The sequence below is a fragment of the Pelecanus crispus genome, chromosome 2 (assembly GCF_030463565.1).
Source record: "Pelecanus crispus isolate bPelCri1 chromosome 2, bPelCri1.pri, whole genome shotgun sequence".
Taxonomy (NCBI): Eukaryota; Metazoa; Chordata; class Aves; order Pelecaniformes; family Pelecanidae; genus Pelecanus; species Pelecanus crispus.
The window spans coordinates 42,201,577-42,228,477 of NC_134644.1; the positions used below are offsets into that span (position 1 = coordinate 42,201,577).

Consider the following 26,901-nt stretch of genomic DNA (forward strand, 5'->3'; position numbering starts at 1 on the left):
TTTTTTTTTTTTCCCCTTGAATTTGCTGCAAAGCTTGGGGCAGCCGCTGCTTCCTCCACCTTAACAGTCCGTCTTAAAGCACCGGGGATGGCAGCAGCCATCTTATGGGTCGCTGTCACAGCTGCTGGAAAGCCCTAAGCCAGCCCCGGCCTCCGCCGCGGGCTCCCCGGGGCCGGGGGACCCCGGCCCCGGGGAGCCCGCGGCGGAGGCCGGGGTGCAGGTCCCGATCCCCCCCCATCAACCCCTTGTCGATTTAAAAACCTCAGCCAAAACACCCCACCCCAGACCCCTTTTTTCATGAAAATACTCCAGTGTTTTATTCCATTTTTCCCCATCATTTAATATAAATGCCAACTGGCCGTATGCTTGAAAACATCACCAGGAGCTGAGAAAAGAAGAGGGGGACCGCAGGGAAAGTGTTTTCTCCCTCCTCCTCCTCCCTGCCCCAGGTACTACTCCTAACTTTCCAGAAGTCTGGAGTCATCTTTGCTCACCCCGCGCAAGGTGGCGAGGCCCTGCGCCTGTAAGAGAGCTCTTTACACGCTGGGCTTCCCTTCCAAACTGCGATTGCTGCTTCAGCTTTATGCATCGAAGAGCCGCAGATCCCACGCAAACGCCCAGCCTCAATCCCACCCTTTTACACCCTGGTGCCATGCTACAGAAGTGCGATTTGCGGTTTCTCGCAGCTCAACCACGTTTTTTACATAGGCGCAACGGAGCACGGCCGCCTCAAAACCGAAGCACTTGCTTCTGTGCGCAGAGCGCAGGTTCTGTGGCGGGAGCGTTTATTTAATTTTAGCTTTCAGTTAAAAGGTAAGCCCTTCAAGGCGGAAGTTGACCTGCTGTCAACACTTGTTCCTGGACAAAAAAAAAGCAAAACAAAAAAAAAGCAAAACAAAAAAAAAGCAAAACAAAAAAAAAAAGCAAAACAAAAAAAAAAAGCAAAACAAAAAAAAAAAGCAAAACAAAAAAAAAAAGCAAAACAAAAAAAAAAAGCAAAACAAAAAAAAAAAGCAAAACAAAAAAAAAAAGCAAAACAAAAAAAAAAAGCAAAACAAAAAAAAAAAGCAAAACAAAAAAAAAGCAAAACAAAAAAAAAGCAAAACAAAAAAAAGCAAAACAAAAAAAAAAGCAAAACAAAAAAAAAGGAAAACAAAAAAAAAGGAAAACAAAAAAAAAGGAAAACAAAAAAAAAAGCAAACCCCAAAAGCATGACAGAAGGAACTGAGAAGAAAGTCTTTACAGTCTCCTGTGTTTAAAACTGACTGGTATTTATGTACTGGCTGAAATAGAAAGCACCTGGGGTGGGGGGAATAAAAAAAAAAGGATCGTTTAAAAGCGGCTGCAAAGTGCATAGCGTGGAAATGCAACGGTTAAGCCGAAGTAGTGCCGCTACCGGGGGGAGCCGGGGCTGCGGCAGCCCCGCGGGCTCCCGGGGCTCAGGAGCGCGGCCGGCGGCGGCCCGGGCTCCGCGCAGTGCGCGCGGCCGGCGATGCCGCCTCTTCCCAGGGCAACTTTCCCCGCAGCCTGCCGGCGGGCCGGGGCAGCCCGGTAGCGGCTTCCCGCACGCAGCGCCTGCCGCCGCCGCCCTTTCCGCGGGGGCGCAGGGCAGCTCCCGCCCCCGCGCAGCCCCCGCGCAGCCCCCGCGCAGGGACGCGGGCGCGCCCCCCGCGGTGCGCAGCGGCGGCAGGCGGGAGCCGCCCCCCCCCCCCCCCCGCCCGGCGGGGCAGGAGCCGCCCGCGGAGCGGCGGGTCCCTCCTCCCGCCCCCCCCGGGGAGCAGCCGGCGGCGGCGCGGCGAAGGGGAGGGTCTAGGGCCGGGCGCACCGCACCGCGCCGGCCGGCCGGACGGGCGGCTGCCGCCGCGCCGCGGGCATGGCGGAGCCTGGCGGCGGCGGCGGGGCCGGGGCGGCGGGCGGCGGCGGGCCGCAGCAGGGCTCCCCGGCCGCCGGGGGGGTGGCCGCCGGGGGGCCGGCCCGCAGCGCGGCCGAAAGCCCCGGGGGGCCCGGCTCGGCGCGCACCGCGGGGAAGAAGGCGCAGCTGCGCGCCGCGCCGCGGGCCAAGAAGCTGGAGAAGCTGGGCGTCTACTCCGCTTGCAAGGTACCCGGCCGCGGACGCCCACCCGCCCACGGAGGGTGGGGATTGACGGGAGGGAGGGGAGGGGAGGGAGGCGGCGGGGAAGGGCCGTGCCGGGCGGGGGGGGCGGCCCGGCTGCAGCCCGGCGCTCCCCGCGGAAGTGGCGGTGCCGGTGGATCCCGCTCCCCCCGGGGCTTTCCGGCCGGCGGTCGCAAAAATCAACCCCAAAGGCGCCGAAGACGGGACCGCGGGGGCAGCGCCGCCCTCCTCCCGCGCCGAGCCGGGCGGCGGCGGAGGTGCTCGTCCCCGGCGTCCGTCTGTCCGCCCTTCCGCGGGAGGCGGCGGCGGCGGGCGGGGCGGCTCCCGGTGCCGGCGGTAAGCGCTGCGTTCGCAGCGCTGCCGCAGCTGCCCGCCGCGTAAACATCCCGGCGGGGAGCGGGGACACCCGCCCGCCGGGGGGCAGCGGCCCGCCCCGGCCCCGGTCGCGGCCCGGGGGAGCGCACCCCCGGCCCCGGGCGGGGCGCGGCGGCCTCGCAGCGCGGAGCTGTTGACATCGCAAAAGCCGCTGCCCCGGGCTGGCACCGTCGCCAGCCGCTTTGGCGGAGGAGCGAAGGGGCGCGGCCTCCGGGCTTGGGAAAGTTGTGTCCCCGCCGGTCACGTCCCGCTGTCCGGTGCCCGGGCTGGCGGCGGGCACCGCCGCCCGCCTGCGCCCTGCCCCGGAGGGGGGTTGTTCCCCAGCACCTGCCCCCTGCTCGCCTCTCATATTCGGGAGAGCTGCCCTGGGTTTCCCTCCGCAAGCACTTGCCTTCCACCTGCAATTTTCTCCTTGGTGGGAGAAGCTGGGCTCGCCTCTTTGTCGGAGACGGAGGGAGCCTGGGCAGAGCTGTCGCTCCCCCCTCGGGGGTCTGTGACAACTGGCATTGTCGTCCGTGTGTGTGCACACGGAGGGGGACCAGCGTGCTCGGAGCATGGGCCGCTGGCTGCGCTGCTGCTGTCGGGGCAATTCCTGGACGCGCGCTGGGTCTCTCATGTTCACGTTGGCGGTGCTGATGTCAAACCCGCTAGTAAGGCTTTCAGCGTTGAAAACAGCTGTGAGAACTGTGCGTCTTATTTTCTCCGTTCCCTTAGTTTGGAAGCCTCAAAAGGGCAAACGTTAAGTGAAGGGCCAAACTAAATGCCAATGTGCATGAGGAAGCATCGTACTGTGAGTTTGTAGTCCTCTCTGATGGCGTGAGGAGCTTTAACCGTATGCTGAGGGCATGGCGCAATGCTGTCATGTGAGGGCAAATGAAGGAAGCCATGCTCATTTTAAATTTCCTTGCCGTTTCCAAATGTGCAGGCACCTCCACTTCAGTTGGGGTGCGTGCGTGGGACGTTGCAAGATTACACCAGTGTCAGTAAGTGACAAGAGCAGCTAGCGTACTTGAAACTTGTGGCCCTCACTGCAGGCTGGGTGGCATGGTTTGAAGCTTTCCCTATGCTGAGTCCCCTTTGCACCCCTATATTTTAATGTTAGGAAGACTTGCTGTTTAATGAAGCTGGCTGTGGTAGGTAAGATTTTCACGGGCTGTTAGGAGTGCACAAGTGTGCGTGAATTGCTTTTTTCTTCCCTGGTCACTTCTTTTTTCTTCCCCTGATGTACCTCCAGATGATCTTTGTCAGGGCAAAAGCCTTCTCCTGAGGTGCCTTGCCCCACAGAGGTAGCTGGGCTGTGAAGAAGTGCAGGCAGCCTTGTTTCCTCCCAAACTCTTTGCTTTTGCGGGGTCACACCAGCCCCACGTGTGCGCTGCCTCAGGTGCTGCGTTGGAAGGGAGACAAGTGCCATTTGGGAGGGGAGGAGGGCATGCCGTGGCCTGCTGCCAGCCCTTCTTTCCCTCTCACAGGGCTCCGGTGGTGGGGTACGGTGCGGTGACAGCTCACACTGCTGGCGCTCTACCGGGGTGTCCTTGCTGGCCCTCTCCTCTGAGAAGTCCTGGGTGCATGCCCCGTTGGCTCTCCAGTGATGGATGGAGCAGGACCCATCGCCGAGCGCAGCCCAACCTCTTCCTCCCATCAGGATCTAGGCACAGCCGCAGCACTAAGCGCTGCTCTGTGTTCAGATTAAATTGCAAAACCTACCTTTGCTATTTCACCTCTTTAGTAATTCAGTGGCAGGCAGCTTGCTTTCAGGTCTCAAAACAGAAGCAAGTAGGCAGACGGGAAGCTCCTTGTAAAGTAATCAAGCGGCTTCTCCTGTGGGATAAAAGGGGAAGGATGGAGCAGGGTGGAAGAATGTGTTATTTTTCTTCCTGAACACCGGGCAGGTGCTCCCAAAATGACACTGCTTGGCTTTTGTAACGTTTGTGGTTTGCAAGAATCTGTAGCAGCGCAGAGTGTAACTTTGAACTTTTTCTTACTTTGGGTTGCAGCTTCTCTTCCATTTATTTTGCATTTCTGTGCGTGAGTGCAAAAGGGTGAGAGAAGGCAAACACACCATCTCCGAAGGGGACATCTGTGTTCATTCAAGTAGTGGCCGTACGTGAATCTTGTGTAAATCTACATAGAGCTGTACAAGTTGCAGTACAGAAAATACATAATGGCATCCTTAGTGTTGATCACCTTCTCCCACGTAAAATTCATTGCAAAATTCAGCACGCAGGATTTATTAGGCGCTTAACTTCAGAGATGCTGGGAGTAGCAGAGGCAGGGAGCATGTGCTCGCTAGGGACGAAGAGCAGCAACACAAGAATTTGGAGAGGCTGGTGGTGGTGTAGAGGGTGAGTCTCACTGGCGCTCAGTCCCCAAGAGGGACCTCCTGGTCCTTCTTCAGCGATCCCTTCATGGGAAACATGGACAAAGGCTGCTGGCAAAGACATCTTCTGTGTGCACACATTCTGAGCAGAATGAGAGTGAAGTTTAGGGAGCTGCTGCCCAGGCTAGAGAAATGTGGGATTTGTTTCTTTTTCCTGATAAAGAATTGGGACAGGAGGTTTGTAGCTGTTGAGCTGCTCCGCTTGACTTTTTCCCCTGTGACAAAAAGGTTGGGGTGGAAGGGTGAGAACAGGCTCTTCTGTGTAAAAAAAAAAAAAAAAAACATTTTAAATGCCCAAGTTTGGGGGGAGGGAAGAAAGCACATTCTGAACAGTAAGATACATATTAGGAGTTGGCACAGTTTTAATGACACTTGGAAGTGCACAGTAGTGCTGTATGCTGTGCAAGGTTTTGTATTTGGCACTCCCTGTATCTGTGCACATATGAATGGCTGCATACATCGTTTTGGTTTTGTCCAGTGTGAAATTGAGCATTAGGCATGCGAGCTTGCAGCACTTTTACATAAAAGCAGCACTGTGTGACTTACACACATAAATATATTTAATGAAGATGTAGGAGGAAGTCTCCTTGGCTTTTTTCCCCCTATTGGTTTACAGTATGTGAAAATACAACTCTCCCTCTCCAGTCTCACTGGGAGTTTTTCTTATAAATAAGTTGAAATATGTACTGTTTTAGTACACTAAGTTTTCTGTAAAATTGGTTATTTCTCATTATATATATCTTACAGTAATGCCCGGATGCTTATAAATATAATTAGAGCCCAGTTGCCTAAGGCATTTGCACAAGTAGCAGGGAATAATACCTCCTTGAAGAAAGACCTTGTGCTTTAGATAAACAAAATGGACAGAGAGTGAGAAGGGTTTATGATGAGATGACTTGGCCGAGGCCCGGTGGCAGGTGAGCGAGTGGCAGAGGCTGCAGTAAAATCCGGGTCCTGGGCTCCAGACCAGCTGCTGGCCCTTGGTAGAGACACTTCTTCACCACTTCTCATCCTAGAGTGACCTCTGTGGAGTTTTCCTGCCCCTGCACATAAAAAAAGAGTTCATAGGGTAAATATGTACCACCGTTTTCATAATGAAATTTTTTTTTTCCTTACTTTTATAAGGCAGATTAAGATGAGGCAGATGTGGCCATATTAGTGCTGGACTCTGTGTAGTGTGCGTACAGCTCCTTGAAGCTCAACTGGAAATGTATTAAAGTTGTTTAAAGCAGAAGTGTATGAGACATACAAGACATCTAAAGCTTTCTTACGATCATTTTCATAGTGAGGTGAATCTGGTTTACATTGTCTTACAGGCCCAGTTAAAGCATTTTCCTATAAATTGAATAGGAAATCTACTATTAGCTTTGCAAGCTGGGAATTGGGCCCCTATTATTAATAAAAGCTTTTTATGGTAGCTTACATCTATTCTGTTAAGTGAAACTGGAAAATGCAGGGAATAGAATACTTGGATTGATCAGTAAATGAAGAGCATGTCCTTATAGCTGAACATTTAACTGATTATTTTGTGTTTTTAAAGACAAATAGGTCATCTAATTTCCTGATGTGTACGAGTAGCTGTCCAAGCAGTGTCTAACTGTGGTTACTGGACATCTGAGTAGGAAAAATATGTGCTTTAAATTCATCGACGTATTTGTTATGGTTTGTGTGATGTTCTTTGTTAAAAACGTCAATTGGAGATTGTTGCTTGCAGGAGAATACTTACAGGGTGAGGAAGAATATCTTTTCTAAAGTAATTATACTTGCTGGAAATAGAAAGATCTGTAATGTGGTTTATATATATAATCTGTTGAGTCTGCTTGGCATCTCAGTTACCAGACAGAGCAACCTGTATGATTTTGAGTTGGAAAGAGAGCACAGCAGCTGTTTTGAAGCTCAGTTTTAAGACTGTTGGAGTCTTTTACTTTGTAATTAAGTTAGCCTGAAGTTTGCATGTTCCTGTGCTCATTTCACAATCCAAAAAGGGGAGGAATGTTTTAGTCTGTAAGTTACTGTAACATTCTTCATTTATTTATTATTATTTAGACACCTGAAACCCACTTAAAAGGGGCTGAGATGTGCCATGTTGTAACTTTCAGGTGCTTCCTTTTTAAATAAAAATGCTAACAACGGGTGTTAAAATGTGCTGTATTTTTTAACTGTCCATTTTTGACCTGCTGTCAGTATATTCAGTGTTTTAAAGGAAACAGTAACTTTAGTTTGTCCAGAGTTGCAGTTTTCACTGCCCAGAGCTATTGGACAGTTTGATTTCCCACATTGTAACGCTCCACCTAACACGGAATGGGTCAAAAAAATGATTGTTGTATTGTATTGAAATTATATTGTACAGTGCAAATGATACATAATTTCTGAACTGGCTTTTTTGGGGGGGGGGGGGCAGGCAACAGTGCGTAATTGTGTTTTACTATACTGCACTCATCCTATTTTATTAAAAACCGCCAATGAAGATGCAGTGTTTGTGATCCTCAGGCCTGCAAAGATGACAGTCATTACTTGACGGGCTTCAGTAAGGCAGAAGTCCCCAACTTTCTCCAGTGGCTTTATCAAAGCTCTGCAGATGTCCCAGAAAACAAGGCTCCAAGGACTAGATACATTAGGTTCAAATGCTTCTTTTCCTTCCTCCCCTCAAAACTGTTTTGATCTTAAATTAAGTTTTTGTGGAGGTGAAGTCATACTTTATTTTCTAATGAAAAGCAGATGAGTGACAATAAAAAAAAAGAGAAAGAAAGGGGAAAGCTGAAGATAGTCAAAGAAAGGATTGAATGAACAAAACACTGTGGAAGACTTAAAACAACTCAGCAATTTAAGCCACTGAGGAATGCACATTGCCTATTCACTGCAAAATACTTGCACTGTCAACATCTACAATGAAAGCTTAGTTTTAAGGAGGACCTTTTCCGGTTGTGTTTCCCCTTGGTTAACAGAACATTTATGCTGATTCTGGTGTTTTATAGAGAGATTAAAGAAAAAACGCCACCCTAGTAGTTGTTTGAGAAAGGTCTCTGGAATAATTTGAACAATACAAATTAACATCTGCTTCAAAAAGATCTGGCGAGGAAATAACTACCAAGGGCAGAAAAAATCTGTGCTGTTGAACATGCTGTTTTTATTCTTCTGTGGGTGGGTTGGTATTTATTTTTTGGCAGTTTAACTGAGCTGTTATCACCATTCGTACATCTGTTTGTTTGCATCTTTGCTGTTAATTATTGTGTGACATTAAAGTTTGTGTAGTTACTCACTGTTTATAGTTTTTAGGCTTGGTAGTAAACATTGTGTGGTGAGCTTCTGTGAAATACTGTTTCCACTTAGAGAAAAAAATATCAAAAAGCTTGTGCCTAGTTTGAGGGGGCTTTTTTTTGGACATGTTTCATTGTGGTATGATTTAAGGCAATTAATAATATGCATGATATTATGTCAGTAATTTACAGTGTTGAACATTTGTCCAGACAGCTGCATGGGAAGGATCAAATCTTACTTCCCTAAAATAATATTGAATCAATTTTTGTTTGAGAACTTCTTTATGATGCTCTTGAATTTTCTTTGGCAATAATCTCATTTTCTGACAGTTTTTTTTTTTTCTGTAACAGTTTCTCTATCCCTGTCTTAACTGCAAAAACTTTCATGGCAATGTTGCCTCTTCCACAGAGCAAATGTGGCTGGCTTATTTGGCATTGTTTTCTTCTAGCTTGAGGCGTTAATTGAAAGTGTGGTTTCACATCATCTCACAGATGTCCAAAGTCCCCACACCAGGGCAATCCTTGGTTTGCAGGTGTCACTCAATCACTGATCTAGTCATTAAACTTTAAGATGTCCTGCGCGTCTAGGTAACAAACAAAAGTAAAGCTGGCTCAATGTCTGTGAAACTGTAAGAGACAGTTTCTGCTGTAACATTGTGCCTTCTTCATTTCACTGCCAATCGTATTACTCATAGAAAACATGATAGAAAAATAACGTAAAATTAACCATAAATCCATCCAGATTGCATTTTATGAGACTTTAAAAAACCAAAAAATTGGTTTCATCTTCCCCACATTTCATACTGAAACCTCCCTGATGCCACATTATAAATGCACGGGGTGGCAGGCAGTCTGCACCCATCCGTGAGTTTGGAGAGCCGGGGGGTTCAGGCGATGCAGGTTGTCCCCCTTCCAAGGGAAGTACGTGGAAGTGGTTTTGCTGGGCACTTGCACTTGGATTTCTGAGTCATCCTGCTGGCTCTGGCCGCTGAAAATGCCACTCACACCCCTTTGTACCTGCCAGACCCCTCCGGGCACAGACAGAGGCCATGCTACCTGGGGCCAGGAGCCCAGCCAGGTAAGACTTAACCATTAGAGATGCTAAAAACATCATGTGGTGCTCAGCGAACTGCCGGCAGCAGTTTTCTTGGTGCTCAGGTTGCTGAATATTGAAATTAGTTTGGAAGAACAATTCACCATCAATCTACAAAGCTGTCAGTCTTAGGAGCTGTCAAGCTGTGATCCTTTCTGCTTCTCCTGGGTGCTTCTTTCTTAGGTAAGATGAGATTTGGAAACATAAAAGGAAAATGAAATAGGTTCCTGAAATAGCTTGCATTAAATATATTCAGAATCAGTTTTGAAAAATGACACATTAGTGCTGGATATATTAACATCACAATTTTTCCTACTAAGGTTGTTTCAGTCATAAATATTATGCAGCAGTTGGCATACTTTCCTCGCTGAGGTCTTGGCACTGCAAATTCATGAGTGTCTTGTTACAGCCCGGTGCACAGATATCTCTGAGCAGTAGAAAAGCACGCTTTTCTTCCAATTAGATCTTCACATAGGGGTATGGATGCTGTTAGAAGAACTTTACCATCAAAATAACTAAGATCTTTTGGATATGCAGGAGAAAATCCCCTCCTATAAAGCTGCTTGTTGGATAACTAGAATTGGGACTTCAAACTTCTGAATGATTTGAAAGATGATTGCCCAAGTCACAACCTCTCCTTTCGTGGTCACCCCTTTTAGCTGCGGTCCGTCCGTGGTGTTTTGCAGTCACTGAGTGCAAATAAACTTTGCAGGGTAAGCAGCAGGTTTCATTGGTAGCGGCACTGTCTTTGGCACCCATTGCTTTTGTGGCCAAGCCTTGCTTTCGACAGTATTCTCCAATAGTGCAATTATTGTTTGCTTATTTCAGTATTTAGTTAATCCTGCTCGGGTTGTCATGGGCTTGCTTTTAGTTGCCTGAATCCTTGGTGCCAGTATAGCTGATAAGGCAGTGATAAACCTGTTGCCTGTTAGATAACCTGTTGGTGTTTAAATCATTAAAACTGTCTTGGTGGCAGGATCTGTACGTGTTGATGTACCAGTAAGTGTTTGAATATTTCTTTCATAGAGAAGCTAGATCGAGGGCTTTCTGTAAAGGAATTAGCCAGAGTTTGTGTATGTATTTTTCTGAGCACAATTTGCTTACCAGAACCATGTTAATCTCCCTGTTTGGGGTGCTATTCTGTTTCTGATTATTTCTAGAAAATAAAGTCTAGCTGTGCGGTAAATAAAAAACTAAAAACAAAGAAACAACAACAATAATACACCCCAAAAATCCTCCCCAAAACATCAGAACAAAACAATAAACCAACTTAAAATTAATAATCTTACTTTTTATTGCTTTTGAAATAGCGCAGTTCCAGCAAGTTCCTAGTTTTTTTTTTTTACGCTGTTGATCAATACCCCTTTGCTTTGATTTCAGGCCGAAGAATCCTGTAAATGCAATGGCTGGAAGAACCCCAACCCGCCTCCCACGCCGCCCCGGGCAGAGCTGCAGCAGGCGGTTGTCAGCCTCGCCGAACCCTGCCGCAGCTGCAGCCACGCGCTGGGTAAGCTTTCGCCTTGCTCCCGCAATCCCTGCGCTTGTACCCCGAAGCCTCCGCTCTTGTGAGACCAAAGTCAAGAGGCTATGCCAAGACCTAGAACTGGGGGTAATGACTGGGCAGAAATGTCAATTAACTTCGATTAACATGTGTCGGAAATATCCTAAAATGCGTTTTGAAGAAATTGAGCTAAGGTACAACTTCTAACAACCCAGACATCTTAAATTGTTAAAATGCGAAAGCACTTTTAAGCTACCCAGAACAATTTTAATACTTTGTGTAACACATGCATTAACCTCACATTGTTTTATCTGTCAGCTGCCTTAGTTACAACGTGAATGACTCTCTCCTGTAGGCTGTATTACATTTTCTTACTACAGAATAAACGATAAAATATTCTTGAGCATTGCTAAAGCAGGTACTCTTACCTACAAAAGAACTATGCCTTTTCCGTGTCACGGAAAATAATACCGGGGTTGTACATCTTAGCATCATCTAAGTTATTGTGCAGACAGCTTGCATGTCTTGGAAGCAACTGCTCAAAATCCACTGTTAAATACTGTTGTATTTATGCACACTATATTAACATATTTATATACTGTTTATTTACATATTTAAAAATTTACATATTTAAATACTGTTGTGGGGCTTTGGGGTTCTTTTTTTTAGACTAATAATAAATGATTTTTTACCCACATAGCCTGAAAAAGAGTGGTGAATCACCGTATTCTTTTTTTAAGAATTTGTGCTTATCTGAAATAAAAGATGATGACTTTTTCTGTATACATTAGCAAATATTGAATAAAAATTGAGCTAAAATAAAATTCAGAACTATCTGAAAAGAAGCAGATGCTATTTAATTTTTGTTGATGTCCAAAACTTAGGACAGTGAAATAAGAAAACGGAAATCTAAAACCTTCACAACGGATAATTTTTTTTTCTTTACTTTTGAAAATAGTAGTGTACTTTGTGTGGTATACTTTTTTTTTTCTTAAGTGGGATTTATTTCTATTTCTGCTCTCTTTTCTTTTTATGCTCTCATTACATTTGATCTATTTCTGTGCTTTTCAGCTGATTTCTTTCCTTTCCTGATATCCCAAATCTCTGGGTTTGCTTGCAGGAGAAGATTAGCAAATGCATAGTATCACGGAAAGTTTGGTCACTTTAGCCAAGTTCGTTTCAACCTTTCATCACGCAGCTTCTCTGTGCTGCTTTTGGTTTTGCAGTTAGGGTAGCTTGTGTTACCCGTCCCTTTCATTCCTGGCCTTTGAAGAAAGAGGTAGTGGTTTTTTGGTTTTGGTTTTGTTTTGGGTTTTTTTTTTTTTTTGTGTGTGTGTGTTTGGTTTTTTTAAATCTTATAAGATGTTGTGTCTGTCAGTTCACTGTTCTTCAGCAGAATTTGTGGATGGCTCTGTATTTTGTAGAAAAACTCAGCTCTTCTAAAGGCTGAGACTGTTTTTGGTCTATTAAAAAAATCGTATATTGCTCGTTAGCTAGGGAACCAGGGAAAAACAATACCGTAAAACCAGTACCAGTGACATGTACCTTATGGAAAAACCTGTATTTTTATTTATTGCTGGTTTTAGAAAAGGTAAAGTTTCTTATTCTGCCGACTGCAGCTAATGAGGGTGATATTTCATTTGAAATAACTGAAATGAGTTGCTGTCTGCTTCCTCATACTACTGGCAAAAATATGTCTTTCAGTGGTGTTTTCCAAGATGATTTTCCTATTCATCTCCACTAAATTAGTGTGCTCCTGCTGAATGCCTTTAAAACCAAACTGACCACAGGGTGTACAGACTTCAGATTATCATCTGTGCTGCATTTTCTCTTCCTCGGAGAGCCGCTGAAATAGCGATGCAGAAATTCCTGTACTGGTTAAAGCCATACCTGATGTAAAATGTAGGATGTTCAGGTTTTTTGCCTTTTTTTTATTATTTTCTTCTAAAGGTAATCCTAGACATTAGTGTTGCTTGAGAGATCTCTTTTTGGGGGTATGGTTCGATCTTTAAGCCAGTGCAGTTTTTGGTGCATAAGTCTGTTTGGTGGTGCGTATTAGCTTATCGAACTTATTTCTGTCTACTTCCCTACAACTTGTATTCTTCTATTTGTGGCTCAGCCCCACAGCTTGCCTCTATACTGGGCTTTTCATGAATATTTATTTTATTTGGGTGATATATTGGGTCACTACCATAACACTGCGAAGTGGCGACTGAATTGTGTGCCAGGAGAATTCACTCTCCAGCAGCCTCAAGACTGGGTGTTACATAGTCAGAGGCTCTTTTCTCTCTTATATTTCTATATTTATATTTTTATATATAACTCTCCTGTGTTACAGCGTATATTTTCCTGTTGGTAAACATTTTTGGTCTTGAGTCTAGTGCGCTTTTAAAACTTGTTAATTAATGTGTTAGCACACAATGTACCCACTCAGGCTCTTTTTTTTCCCCCCAGCACTGTCTTCAGTTCCTGCTATGCACCTTTGCGTAGCGTATTTGGGTATTTCTTGGTTTGCCTGTCCTATATACATTACTAGTGTTTTTACATACACACTGATTTTGAGACAGACTGCGGCCACATTCCTTATGAGTCTGTTTTGTAACTGCTTCTAATTCATACACTCAAGTACTTGCTTACTGAAGTTACACACCTAAAATAATTAACTTGCTATTTTTCAGGTCTTCATATCATTGCATTGGCCTTGCTCTTTCTGCTTGCTTTCTTCTTCCATATGCTGTAGCAAACTACACTTGTGATTTATTTTTTAGAAATTTATTATTTTGCAAGCACAACAGCAGCTGAGGAAGGATGTACTGGCTGCGCAATGCAGATGAGTGGGACTGTGTAACTCTAGTCAAGAGTAACTCAGTATTTGATGTCAGTGTACTAAAGCTTTGATTGTAATAAAACATTTACTAATGGCCACAAGAATTTGGGAATGGGCTGTGAACATCTGAAGAAAGATAGTTTGTTGGACTGATGTACAAACACTGGTGACTATAGTAAATGATAACTGGTAGTAAATACATACTGGTAATAGGCTTATATTACTTTTAGATTCACTGTATGGGTAGTAATTCTCTAGTTTAATAAGATATTTAAATATGGCCACTAAGTAGTCAAAGTAACTTTCAGTATTGTTATGGAAACTGTGTGGAAATCGCTTTTTATGCTGATGTTTTATTCATTTGTTAGTTAAGTGCAAGGTTTCTTTAGTATGTTATCAATTTCAAATGCAATGCTCATCTAGGAGGGCATTTATTACTATTACAAGATCAGAACAGACAGCTGGGAATATTAAACCCTCATATCTGGCTCAAGGACAGAAATTAAATAGTTTTATTCTGCCCAGAATGCTGAATATTTGTCCTTAAAGAAGGCCCATGACGACCATCCCCCTTTCAGTTCTGAGCATAGACTCAGAACTTAAGACACTATATTATAGATGTTCATTTAAGTGGAAACGATTGCTGGCATCTTTTTAATGTTCTGAGCCATGGTGTCCTTTTTGCTTGAAGCTGCACAAATTTATTGAATTTAAATGTTTTGGCAGGTGTCATACCAAACTTTCCAAAACCAGCTGTCTTTGCTGGGTGGCCAATAAATATGATTGTTTTCAAATCAAGTGTTATTTCTTCCCAGTTCCTCTCCCCTTAAGGAATCACATTTATGCTGGAAATTTCTTACCAGTCCTAATCACATTGGCATATCTAAGATAATATAATAATGATCTAAGAAGTAAATATTGATACAAGTTATTAAAAGATATAAAAACTAATATGCCCAAGCTGTTAAATACTTTTCCTTTTCTTGTAGAGGATATTTTCTTGTCCTTTCAGAGGAAAGGATATGCATACCATGTGCATTGGCCTGGAGTCAGTGAAGATCATTGGTTTTTGTAATGCAAATAGCTCCTTTCTGGGAAATGACTTTTTGTTTTAAATTGCCTTCTCTCTTCCTGGGGCCAGTTGTTCAAACCAGCTTGAAATGAATGTCCCGCTTCACATGTACAAACCTCAAGCTTTTGAAAATTACGAATGTGGAACTGTATTTACCTTTGGAGATGATAAAAGGGAGTTTGCCACTTGGAAATTATGATATGTTGAAAGATGCTTTTTGGTAGACTTCTGAACAGATGAGCATGTGCAATCTGCAAAAGCTTTGTTAATATAGTGTGCACAAAGCATAGTTTGATTTTACATGATATGAAAGTATGAGACTTAGCCAGTAATGTCCAGTTTAAAACAAAAAGCTTACTTACAGAGCTTATTTACCTAATTTATGGGAATTATGGATTTATTTTCTTTAGTCAAGAAACTCAAAAGCGTAGCTCTTGGACAAAAATATATGTAGTTATTTACGTATTGCAACGTATTAATACACACAGGACTTGCGTGGTCTGTTTTAAGTGTTAACAGATACTGTGATTCCAACCAGCCATCATTTCTCTGCTGTGGGAATTACCACCCCTGGGCTGCCTTTACAAACTACTCCGATGTGACATACATTTCAGTTACCTCTGATAAGACATTCTGTTTAAATACGTTATTAGAGGATCGGTGTCTTTACCATGAGGGTTTAGTTTGAGATATCCTGGGGAATGCTTGTGCTATTGGTTTTCTCAGTAGGTTTTTTACAGGTTTGGATTTTTATTTTGTTTAGCTACTCATGTTTCTCACCTGGAGAATGTGTCTGAAGAAGAAATGAATAGGCTCCTGGGGATTGTATTGGATGTGGAGTATCTGTTCACCTGTGTCCACAAAGAAGAAGATGCGGACACCAAGCAAGTTTATTTCTACCTGTTCAAAGTAAGCTGAACTTGTGTAGTATCTTCTCAGGTTTTTCACTTTCTCACACATAAGCCAATTGCACCTCATGGGTGTGTTGGCTTTATCTGGTGAGACTTTTTTTCTCTAGTGTGATGCTCTAGTGGCTAACTATGGGCTCGATGTTGTGGTACTTGCAACGTACCCTATTGTACTCCAGAAGTCATCCAGATGATTCAGGAGCTGACCCGGAGTCCCGTCTATAAACTGTGCAACTTGCAAGCCTTACCCTCTTCACTTACACATCAGGAAAAGTCAGTTGACATAAGTGTTAACTTAGCTGCCTACATTTGCTCAGAGAAGCCTCTTATATGCATTTCAAAGAAGGCGAATTCACACTGAAGTTTAGTAGCTATAAATTTACATGACTAAACAAGCAGATATACAGCCAGGAGATTTTAAACACTGCCTGCAGTCTGTTGTGCACCTGTGACTTCCATTGACCCTATGTATGCAAATATGCTAATTTAAAAAAATGTGTATATTTTTAACAGCTTTTGAGGAAGTGCATTTTACAGATGGGAAAACCTGTAGTAGAAGGATCTTTGGAAAGTCCCCCATTTGAGAAACCTAGCATTGAACAGGTAAACAGTCACCACGTGGGTTTGGTTGGTGTGGGATTTCTTGATTTGGTGGGTTTTGGGGCGTTTTGTTTGTTTGTTTTAGGGTTTGGGGTTTTGGGGGTTTTTTTTGTGTAAACATAGGCACTGGTTTTGAAAACATGGCATTTTAGGCAGTTTGCAGATGTTTCTGTGTATTACTTAAGACAAAGTAGGGGACTGTAGGAGACTTCTGCTGCTTCTCCTTTAGTGTTGGTACAATAGTTACATTATTTAACTTCTCTCATCATTCATCTTATGCTTTAATGAAACTGACTTTTTTGGGGTTTTAGAGAATGAACTTAAAACACTACTTTTATGTGTGGCAGTTCTAATCTTTCTTTGTTTCAAGTGATGAAAAATGCTGTTGAAGTTTTGAAATCCAATATTAAAATGACACTTGTCTTCTGTGAATCAATGAAAATGTTACAATCCAATTCAGTGAGATCATAGCCTTCTCTTTCAAAGGGTACACAACAAAAAACAAAGCCGAAACCAAAGAATAACTGAGGCTTTTGTAACTCCCAATGGAGAAAGAACATATGACATTCAGATTTTGGTTAAGCAAGCTCCTGAGAATGTGCTTTTGGCGCACAAGTGGGCCCATTAGCTCCAGTGAGACTATGCACAGGCTCACATACCTCGCTGAAACAGGAGCTCAATGTTTTCCCATCAGTGGATGAGTGGATGCTCTATTGTTAAACAAAGTATTTTAAATGTGAAGACTGTTCTGTGTAGTAATTATTTCCTTGCAACTCTCACTTCTTATAATTTAGGAAAATCAAAACACTTTATTGCTGAATTTCTGGGAAGTCTTCACCTTAAGTTCTCCTTTAGTTTGAGCATAAGCGAAGACTAAGTGTATGTAATCTGCATACACTCCTAGTCCTTAAAGTACATTATTAAAAAGGTTTTGTACAATATAATTTTTTGTCACATTCTTCATACTGTTCAATTTGCTTAAGAAAGTAAAGCATAGAGATGAAAGGATAATTCTTCTTACAGTTTATTTTGAAATAATTTTCTCTGAAAATAGACCTATATTTTCAGTTCTGTTTTTAGCAGTTCAGCAACTCAGTCACACAAAATTATTTGCTAAGGAGCAGAATTATAACTGATTTATAATATGTATGTATTGCAGCACTTTTAGTCACCCATTTTAACTATCTTCAGTATTTTTTTTTTAAAGCGGACAATATACAAAGTGCAATGAGGGGACATACTTGTGAAATACTGACACTTCTTGAAGAAATAGTATGATGTGTAGACACAAACTTAACTAGAAGTCCACAAGCCCTAGTCTACTATTGAAAGTAGCTGGAGAGGTTTATAGGTGGTACTTGATTTGCAAAGGAAATAAATCATGCAGCATGGTTATCAGCAAAATTGTGCATATGTGAGCATATAGAAGAAAGCTTACTGGATCTTTCTCTGTTCCCTGACAAAGTTTTTTACTTTGAGAAGCAAGGAAAAATAAAGAATTTTCCTTCTCTCCCTGTAAGTCAGCTGCTGGAGGTGGATAGAATTAAAACATCTGGATGTACCTGCTGTGGTGTACAGGGGAACCATCTTGTGGCAGGTACACGAGTAGCTGAGCAAGGAGTTCATGGTGTCCAGTGGTTGTTTTCTTTCCCATGTAACGCAAGTTCAGGGTTAATAAATGTAAAGTGAGGAATGCTCAAGGACACCCCTACATAAAATTATGGCTAAATAATTAAAGATCATTTTCTTCTGTTTTAAGGGTGTGAATAATTTTGTGCAGTACAAATTTAGCCACTTGCCCTCAAAGGAAAGGCAAACGATAGTGGAACTGGCTAAAATGTTTCTGAACCGCATTAACTACTGGCACCTGGAGACACCTTCTCAGCGAAGACTAAGATCACCCAATGATGATATTGCGGGGTATAAAGTGAATTATACCAGGTAACGCAGCTTTTGCTTGTTACAAGTCTTGCTTACAAATATGGCATGTACGCACTTAAGGAATACACCAGTATGTGAACGCCACAGGTGCACACTGTGAATTTTTGCAGCCATGGAGTTTATATGAAAACCTGATGATTTTAGTGAGACTATATCAGAGTTTCACATGTGTCCTTGTGTTTTGAGGGGTGTGCTTTATCAGCCAAGAACGGGGAGTAGAGGTCACGAACACCTGTATCTAACAACACTTTTGCACATCCTGTGTTTGCAAAGTTGCTCTCGGTCTTCTTAAGATATGAGCCTCATGTAAGATCCTTATTTCATGTACTAAAAATTCAGTCAGGTTGTTAAAAAAAAAAAAAAAAAAAGAAAGAAGATAACATTAAGCATTGCAAAGCGTCACAGTTTGAAACCAAATCTTGGAAGATTTGAAAAATTAATATAATTTGGTGAGTGCTTGAATGCTAAATGGTGAGTAGCTGCTGTTAGGTCCTTTTCCAGTTAGCACAGAGACAGCAGTCAGGGTCCCTGCTGGTGCAGGCAGCATTTAACCTGCCGTCTGCAAGCGCAGGCAGCAGTTAGCTGACGAACGGCCAGGGACATTTTTCCTGGCTGAGGATGAGCGCTGCCTTCTGCCCGCTTTTCTGGTGGCCTTTCCTCTGAAAAAAAACAGCTCCACGAAAGAGAAGAGCAAATCCTGGTGCGAGTTGAGACTGCGGCTGGTGATACGGCAGGCTGTGCTGCGTCTGTGTCCGACCGGGGTGCTCTCAGATAACCTGGCGCCTCAAATAACTACTTGGCTTAAAGGACAGTTACTGATAATACGTGGGGCTCCTAAGACCGTGTTTGGTGCGTCTTGGCCCTCTGTGTTTTTGTGATGAAGATGTCAGATAGCCAGGGTTGGCTGGAGTCAACTTTTATTCGGAATCAATAGCTAGCATTGGCTCTGGTTGGTGACTTTTATCGTTAATCATTTTGCCACTGGCTGTTTCTCAAACCTTCCCACCTGCCATCCCTAAGGCTCCCTCTGACCCAAGGTGCTGATAACCTGTCAGCATGAGCTTCGCCCCTCCGCAGCGTGCGAGGCACTGCTCGGGGGGCTGAGGAAGCCGCTGTGTGCCACGGGTGCACCTCGTGAATTCTTGCAGTCACTGACTTCATTTGAAAACTTGATGATTTGAGGGAAACTACATCAGAGTTTCACATGCATCCTTGCGTTTTGAGAGGCGTGCTTTATCGGCCAAGAACAGGGAGTAGAGGTCTGCGAACATCTGTATCTGACAACTCTTTTGCAACTCCTGTGTTTGCAAAGATTAAGACACGAGAGTTTGAGAGAGCGTTTTGAGACGGGGTGTACTTTGGGTCTGGGTGAGAAAACTAGTGCAGCATCCAGCAGAGTCTGTTTGCATCCAATTCTTAACCTTTTTTTCTTTTTAATTGTTGGAGCTTTCATAATGGTTGTGGTCTGATTCTGTTAAAGCTACAGATACCATTCCACGCAGATACTGAAATCTTGTTTATAAAATTAACAGATATCGTGACCTACATAGTCATGTACTCCTGATCTACCTCTTCAGTGCCATGACCCCTTTTCCAAGAAGAGTGACATGACACGCTATATTTTCATATGTACTTCTTAATGCAAAACTCGTTACAGAGGGAGTTACTGGTAAATGAAATAGAGTATCGAGTCAGGGTGTAATAGGAAGAAGCCATCTGGTGGGAGAGCAGCGTTGGAGTCCAGTCGGATCGGGGTGGAGATAGAAGTGTCGCCCCTTTTGCATCTGTGTGGGGAAATGCAGAAGTTTAAAGAGGGGAAAACGGGCCAGGCTAAGGGTCTTTGGAGTCGCAGGCAAGAGACGTGGGAGGCTGAATGAATGAGCTGTGGAGAGAATCCCTGACATCAACACGAATTTTATATGATCTATGATTACTGTCTGGAACAAGAGCACTTTGTGGAAACTAGACTGCAGAGAAAAAGAATATATGGAGACTTAAAAGCACTTGGCTGTCATTTCTTTAAAAAACTGGGCAATATAAATGCTGCTTAACTCTGTCCAGACTTGATGTGGAACTGATTTATACAGTCACATAGCTCTCAGCTGTGTTATAAATGATGTGGGTAGTGGTTTTATTGCCTTAATTCATATGTTAGACAGTGATAATTGTCTGGCTTTTTTCCCCTTTGCAGGTGGCTTTGTTATTGCAATGTCCCTCAGTTCTGTGACAGTCTACCTCGGTATGAAACCACCCAGGTTTTCGGTAGGACATTGCTTCGCTCTGTTTTTACTGTAATGAGACGGCAACTGCTGGAGCAGGCCAGGCAAGAAAAAGACAAGCTTCCTCAAGAGAAACGAACACTAATCCTCACCCATTTTCCAAAGTAAGGGGTCGCAATGTGCCTTCATTCAAGGTTAACCAGTAGTATGCAACTTTGGCATGGAAATGGAAAAATTACCTGCAGCTTAAAATCATTTCTCCTTTTATTCAGTAACAAGTAGACACTGCAGCCTTCTTTTCTGCCATAGCTTGAACTAGTGTATTTTATGTACACAGCCACTTGTTTTGCTTTGTCCTAGGGCTTTACTTTATAAAAAAGGATTATTCATCTTGCTGGGGGATTGCGCTTGTTGCCTATCAGCAGGTATTGTTGGTCTCTTACTTTCTTTTTCTGTAGTCCTTGGAAGCAACATAGGTCCAGATCTCCAAAAACGTGCTCGCTTCTGCTTTTGTGATGGAGCAATAAAAAAGGGAGTGTTGTACTGGAGTTTATATACACCTAAGAATTTAATTTTAATTCAACATTGTAATAGGGAACACAGTAGTCATCCCACCCCCAGAACAGATGTGTTCATTTGACAAAGAAGAGGGTAGTTAATATAAAGCTGCATCAGTGAATCCTAAACTCATAAATTTCATAGTGACTACCTGTTCCAGTACTGGAATATTGATGACAGTCTCTCACAATTAAACAATAATAATTACATATTGGGGTATACGGGAGAATGACTTGTCTCGAAACATGCTCAACTTTTGACAGTCCTTAATTTCAAACATTTTACTGGTGGTTAAGGGTGTTGTTGGTGACAGGATCATTCATTGTGTGCTTCCTGTTAAAATAGTTATCACTTGAAAAATATCATTATTTTGTGAGGGTGCCTTGGCTCTCTAGCCCATATTTTAAAAGTCTGTCCCTCCTAACAGCAAAGGAGCTGAACCTACAGGAGAGCTGGTGGCACTGCTGCTGTGCAAGCTGCTGTTTGGGGCTAGAGTGGGTTAGTGCTCAGGGGAATGAAAAACGACATGAGCTTTCCAAAGCTGGGTACAGCCAGGATTTGTTGCTCCTACTGTTATTAATAGTGCTTTTTACCACCTTGAAAAGCATAAACTGTCTCTGGGGTAGGCTGTTATGGATACAGGAATGTTTGGGTGTATCTGGGAAGAGGATTATGATCTGGCCCTGAAATAGGTATAAAAAAGGATTTAGCACCGCACTGATACAAGGAGCAGATTCGCGGAGGAAGGAGGTATGCATACGCCCCTATGTTTCCACTGCCTTTTACAGCCTAGAAAAGTAATTTGAAAAGCATTATTATTCACTGCAGTTCCTCTTAATATTCTGCTGGGAAAAAAAGAAAGGCAAGCACTGTTTGCTGATGGTCTGTGGGAAATATGAATAACATTTTAAATCTTTTACGGGCTGTGCTTGTCTGAAGCATTTGTCTCTCTGCTGGTGTTTACGCAGTGTGAACACTGCGGAGGAGCTGCCGCTCGGAGCACAGAGCCGGTGCCTGGTTTCAGTGCGGGGCTCCCAGCTGCCCTGGCCGCTCCTTCCTGGGCAAAGGGAGCAGCCACAGGTTAGGTCTGTGTGTACCTAGGAAATAGTCACCAAGGGCTCTGAACGCAGAGTCTGCGTGCTGCCTGTAAAGGTAGCCTTTGCCAAAGTTCAATTTGTGCTTCTACTCCGTCACAGACGGTCAGATAGCTGTTACAAACTTTTTAGCCGTTATCAGCTGTATAGATAGCAGGAAACACCGCACATTGCAGTGCTTAGGTATGAATGTCCTATATATAAAATACAAGAGTAGGACTTGATCCTGAAAATCCTTACCCTGTTCAAGAAAAGTCTTATTTAACAGTCCTGTTGGTTTCAGCTGGACAGTTTCTACACATATAGATGACTCTAGAAAGTAAAAATGTGCTGTGTCAACTTCTGGTCTGAAAACCCCTTTTGTGCAACATAAGATAAGCAGCTATCTTGCTTCTGAGAGAGAACTGAAGCATTAGCCCTGTGAAGGCAGGCGTGCTGGATAGCCTGATCTGTGGAATTTCTCTTGCATGTAATAATACTAAGAGAGGTTTAAAATCATGTTGTTCCTGTAAGTGTACCAAAGTAAGATTAAAAATACTGTTATGCAAGCACAAACATGCAATTAAATGTTACAGTAGCACACTTAAAGGAATGAAAATATCTTCCTAAGAGCATTGTTAATAACTAACACTGGGATTTTATAAATCAGTAAGAGGCAGAAAGCAAGTGCATCTGCAAAACACCACTTTATCAAAATAGATATATTTTGTCATCATTGTATAATATGAGTACCTTGGCATCTGTCAACTCATAGCTTTCTTATTAGTGCACAGTTTTGTTCTGTAAAAGTAGTTTGTAACTGTTTCTTTCTGCATTTGCAAATTAGATAAATATTGCTTATAACCAAAGATAAGTTTTCATAGGTGAAAGCACTCTACTGAATTAAGATACTTAATGTCTACTCTGGCTTGTGATTTTGTGTGTGTTTGTTTTAAAAAGGAATTGACCAACAGCATTTTCTTACTGAATCATTAAATATTTTTAAATTTTAAAAGTTGCAAATGCTTATTCTGAAGAAGAACCTGGTTTGAATGATCCTATTATGTTAATATTTCATCTGGTTTTGTGCCTAGGTTTCTGTCAATGCTGGAAGAAGAAGTATACAGCCAGAATTCTCCCATTTGGGATCAGGATTTCATGGTGTCTAGTTCCCGAACTGGCCAGCTGGGAATCCAGACGGGTAATTTGCATTTAGTAATGGGTTAGGGAGCACCTGATTATGAAGATAAACCTGTACAAGTGATGAATTCTAAGGAATGAGACTTAGATATGCAGCTTTATAAATAGCAGGCTATAACGAAATCAGTCTGCCTTGAGTAAGCACAGGTGCCTGACTCTCTGGTGCCTCCTCATATAGAGATCCTATTTTGATGACGAAATCCAGCTAACTGAAGGTGCCAGTGAAGCAGGCCGGGTGCTGAGACAAATCACCTGGCTGTTCAAGCAGCACAAGTGCACTCAATGTGGGAAAATGAGAATGGTCAGTGGGTAAATGGCTGCGGTGGGTCACCTGCTGGATAGTGGTACCCTCACATGAGGACCCACGCCAGTCCTCCTGGACCCTAGCAGCAGGGATCTAGAGACCTAGCAGTAGGGAAGTAGGGACCTTCCACATCAGATGTCCCATTGCCTTTGCACATATGCCTTGGATTTTCTTGGTTTTGTATAGCTTTTTGTTGCTTTGTTTCTTACTCATGTGCCTCATTGGCTATTCTGCAGCTTTATTCCCTTTTCCTCAGTTAGGGTACTGAGGTATAAGTCATCCCTAAAATTTCAGGGAGACGTTGATGATGGTTTTCTTTCACTTTCCCTTTCTCCTCTTCCTTTCTGCTCAAAAGTATTTAAAATCCACTTATGCAGCTCAGGGGTTGACTTCAATCTTCAGTATTTTAGGAAGTGAAGACTGGAGGTATTTAATTCAATATTTTGTAACAATTCAGTATTTTGAAATGATTGTTGATTATCAGTTGACAAACCCATCATGTCAGCACTTTATCTGATAGTGAATTTCCTAGAGTGGTAAGGAAATTCCACTGTGACAGATACAGGCTTTTTTGTGAGAAATTCCTTGTCTGCACCGTGAACTGGTGAATGATGCTTAGGCACAAGTTCATTGCAACTCTAAAATGATGTTGCTCTCAGAGTTCATTCTATCATATACATTTCTGCACTGCTTTGTTTTAATGTGCACCTCTTAAGCACTGGATTCTTAGCATAAGTGTGGCACAAAAAAGCTGTTGCTGGTGATGACACCAGGATAAAGCCATGCAAAGAGAAAGACTGCAGGTGTCCAGACTATGAGCTGTCACCTCAACCCCACACCTGCCTGCCAAAAATCGTGACACAAATGAAAACTGGATGATTTGGGATGAGTGGTTCTTAGAAAAGAATATTAGAGAGAGAGATGTTAGTCTGTGGCTTTTAAAAATAATAGTTTTATCCTTTTAACTGGTGCAGCAACTTCTTCCTTACTGAGTTTGGTTTATCCAATCAGTCTTTGAACTCTGTTAAAGTGGACAGCTGAAGCTGAATGATGAGATTTTGCTTTTCAATAGACCCCTACAAAAAGCCTTTTCATGAGGCTGAACTCCAGCAGGGTTGGCAGGTATGTGAAGGAGGCTTGTTTTCTTAGCTTGTGCTCAGCACTGCAGAATAATAAAGCCTGATATTTGCCATGAAGTAAAGCTAACTCTGTCATCCAGCAGTAATACAGTCCCTTGTTAGGTAGAAGTTTAGAAAAATATGGTGAGATAAAGCTCTAATGTCTGTGCTTGCGAACTGGTGGCATTGCTGTGTTGTACAATGTCAGCTGTTACTTGGCAGGTGGTGGGTGTGAAGCTGGGTCCCTCGTTGTGACAGTCCTTCAGTCAGCACCGTAATGGGTTCCATGTCCCGATTTCTTTGTGTTTGTCTTTTATGTCACTGCAGTTATCAATCCTCCTCCTGTTGCAAGATCTGTTTCATACAGTGCAAGTCCTTCATCTCTGGAGCAACCCAACAGCGGCAGTATGAGTCCTGCTTGCAAAGTTTCTTCTGCCCTTGACCCAAACCTAGGTAATGAAGAGGGGGACTTGCTTTTGGGCTTCTGTCAATGTTATCAGTAGTTGCAGCATATGGTGACCATTGCCTTCACTCTGCAATAGTGACCTTGAGGTGTTTTTGCTAAAAGACATGCACACACATTTTTTTCTTCACTATGGTAATGTTTAACTAGCAGAAATGGCAACTGTATTTCAAAAAAGGAATTGGTTTGTTTAAGTTCAATTAAAATGGGGAAAGGTCTGCTGGTGTCAGAGGTTGCTGAAACACACTTTATTTGGAGTACATGTATTGTAAGCCATGAAAAAAAGTTTTGTTTAAATAAAGACAGAGTAGAAGGGGCCGTTGCATTTATTTTTAATCTTTCAAGGTACTAAAATTGCATACATTTGAGCAATAAAGAAAAGCACAAACACACCAGCCAGGTTAAATTTAAAACCTGAATGAGGTCAGGTTAAAAAAAAAAAAAAGTTTTGGGGAAAAAAGTCGTTGAATGCATAAATTCTCCTAATACACCCTTTTTCAAACACCTCAGGATTAATGAGCCTGTCAAGAGAGTTTGTAGGTCAGAGAGATGATCACGAGCTCATGTAAAATAAGTCCTCAAGGAAGCTGAAAAAGCTAAATGAATTCTTAGCCTCAGTGTTTGCTACAGAGGAACTTAAGGTGGCTTCTAAACTGCAGCTTTCTATGAGGGACAAGTTGGGAAATGGTCTTGAAAGTGGGAATGAGTAGAATTTTTTTTTTTTTGTTTGTTACAGATCAGCAAAATGAGTAGTAAGTAGTCACTAGAAGAATTATATTTTTCTGAGAGTGTGAAAAGAAATACGCAATTGCCAAACTAATTATTAAGTTGTGCAGCTGAGCTGTCATTGGAATTGCCCTCAGCACTACAAAATTGAAACACACAGATGCAAAAACAGTTTTTAAAGGGGTTCTAAGAGAATTCAGGAAACTGTCAATTTGTAAGTCTCCTATTTCAGATAATTAGAAGAAACAATAATAAACTGATTAAGAATGGAATGAATAAATGTTTGAGTAATGTGATAGGTGGAAATTCAGTGTGCCTTTTTTAGAACTCATGAATTGTATAGATCTGTGAAGGAAGTGGTGAGCATTTGGAAAGGGTTTTGCATACCTGGATTTACAGAAAGCTTTTGACAAATTGCTTCCAAAAATTCTGTTTTAAAACAAGAAATTAATGCCTTGGGAAATAAGAAGGAAGGTCCGTTCACATATGAATAACTGTTTAAAAAAGTAAGAAGTAAAGAACAGGAATAAACTGTTTCCACAATGAAGGGAGGTTAACAATAAAATGCTATTTTTAAGAAAACAATTGTACTGCTTGAAAGTCTGAAAAGGGGAATGAACAGTTTGATCCTCATACATTTAGAGCGCTATAGCTGTGTAAAAACAGTCTGTACAACATATGTAAAATAGTGGGCATAGTGGGCCCTAAACTACCTGGTTGTTTCAGAAAGAAGATCTTAAAACTATTGTGGATTTTCCTTAGTGGGCGGGGGGGAAACCCCAAACAAAACCAAACCAACTTATCTCACTGCTAAGTGCTGATCACAACAGCAAAATTCTGCATCCTGGCTCTGACAATGACCAGTAGCAGATCTTTAGGGAAAGAGTACAGGACCAAGGTAACCATGGAGTGCTATTCCTGTTTGTGTGCTTTCCTAGTATTTGGCAGTCTGCTGCTTGGATAAATCGTGAGCTAGCAGCTGGCTCTATCAGTATTATTGTACCCACTAGTCCTTGGTGGACTTCTCTTTCATTAATTTAACTAGTTGCTTTTGCTATATTACATGTTGGTCTTCAGTTAGTAGGGCAGTTAATAATTAACATGGTATGTTTTGATTTGGAAACTTCATATGGATTTTCTAAGTCAAATATGTATGACGTGTCAGACTGTATGTGC

The 26,901-nt window shown here is 42.8% G+C and overlaps 1 protein-coding gene across 1 annotated transcript in view; it reads left to right on the forward strand.

The window, feature by feature from the left end:
- The first annotated feature begins 1,873 nt into the window (after nucleotides 1–1,873).
- The window catches only part of KAT2B (lysine acetyltransferase 2B), a 45,886-nt gene continuing 20,858 nt past the window's right edge, over nucleotides 1,874–26,901 (forward strand). The window contains exons 1-8 of the mRNA XM_075705250.1: nucleotides 1,874–2,098; nucleotides 10,596–10,722; nucleotides 15,379–15,524; nucleotides 16,037–16,126; nucleotides 17,883–18,064; nucleotides 20,256–20,447; nucleotides 23,009–23,115; nucleotides 24,864–24,989. Of these exons, the coding sequence (XP_075561365.1) occupies nucleotides 1,874–2,098; nucleotides 10,596–10,722; nucleotides 15,379–15,524; nucleotides 16,037–16,126; nucleotides 17,883–18,064; nucleotides 20,256–20,447; nucleotides 23,009–23,115; nucleotides 24,864–24,989 (1,195 nt within the window). The remainder of the gene's footprint in view (nucleotides 2,099–10,595; nucleotides 10,723–15,378; nucleotides 15,525–16,036; nucleotides 16,127–17,882; nucleotides 18,065–20,255; nucleotides 20,448–23,008; nucleotides 23,116–24,863; nucleotides 24,990–26,901) is intronic.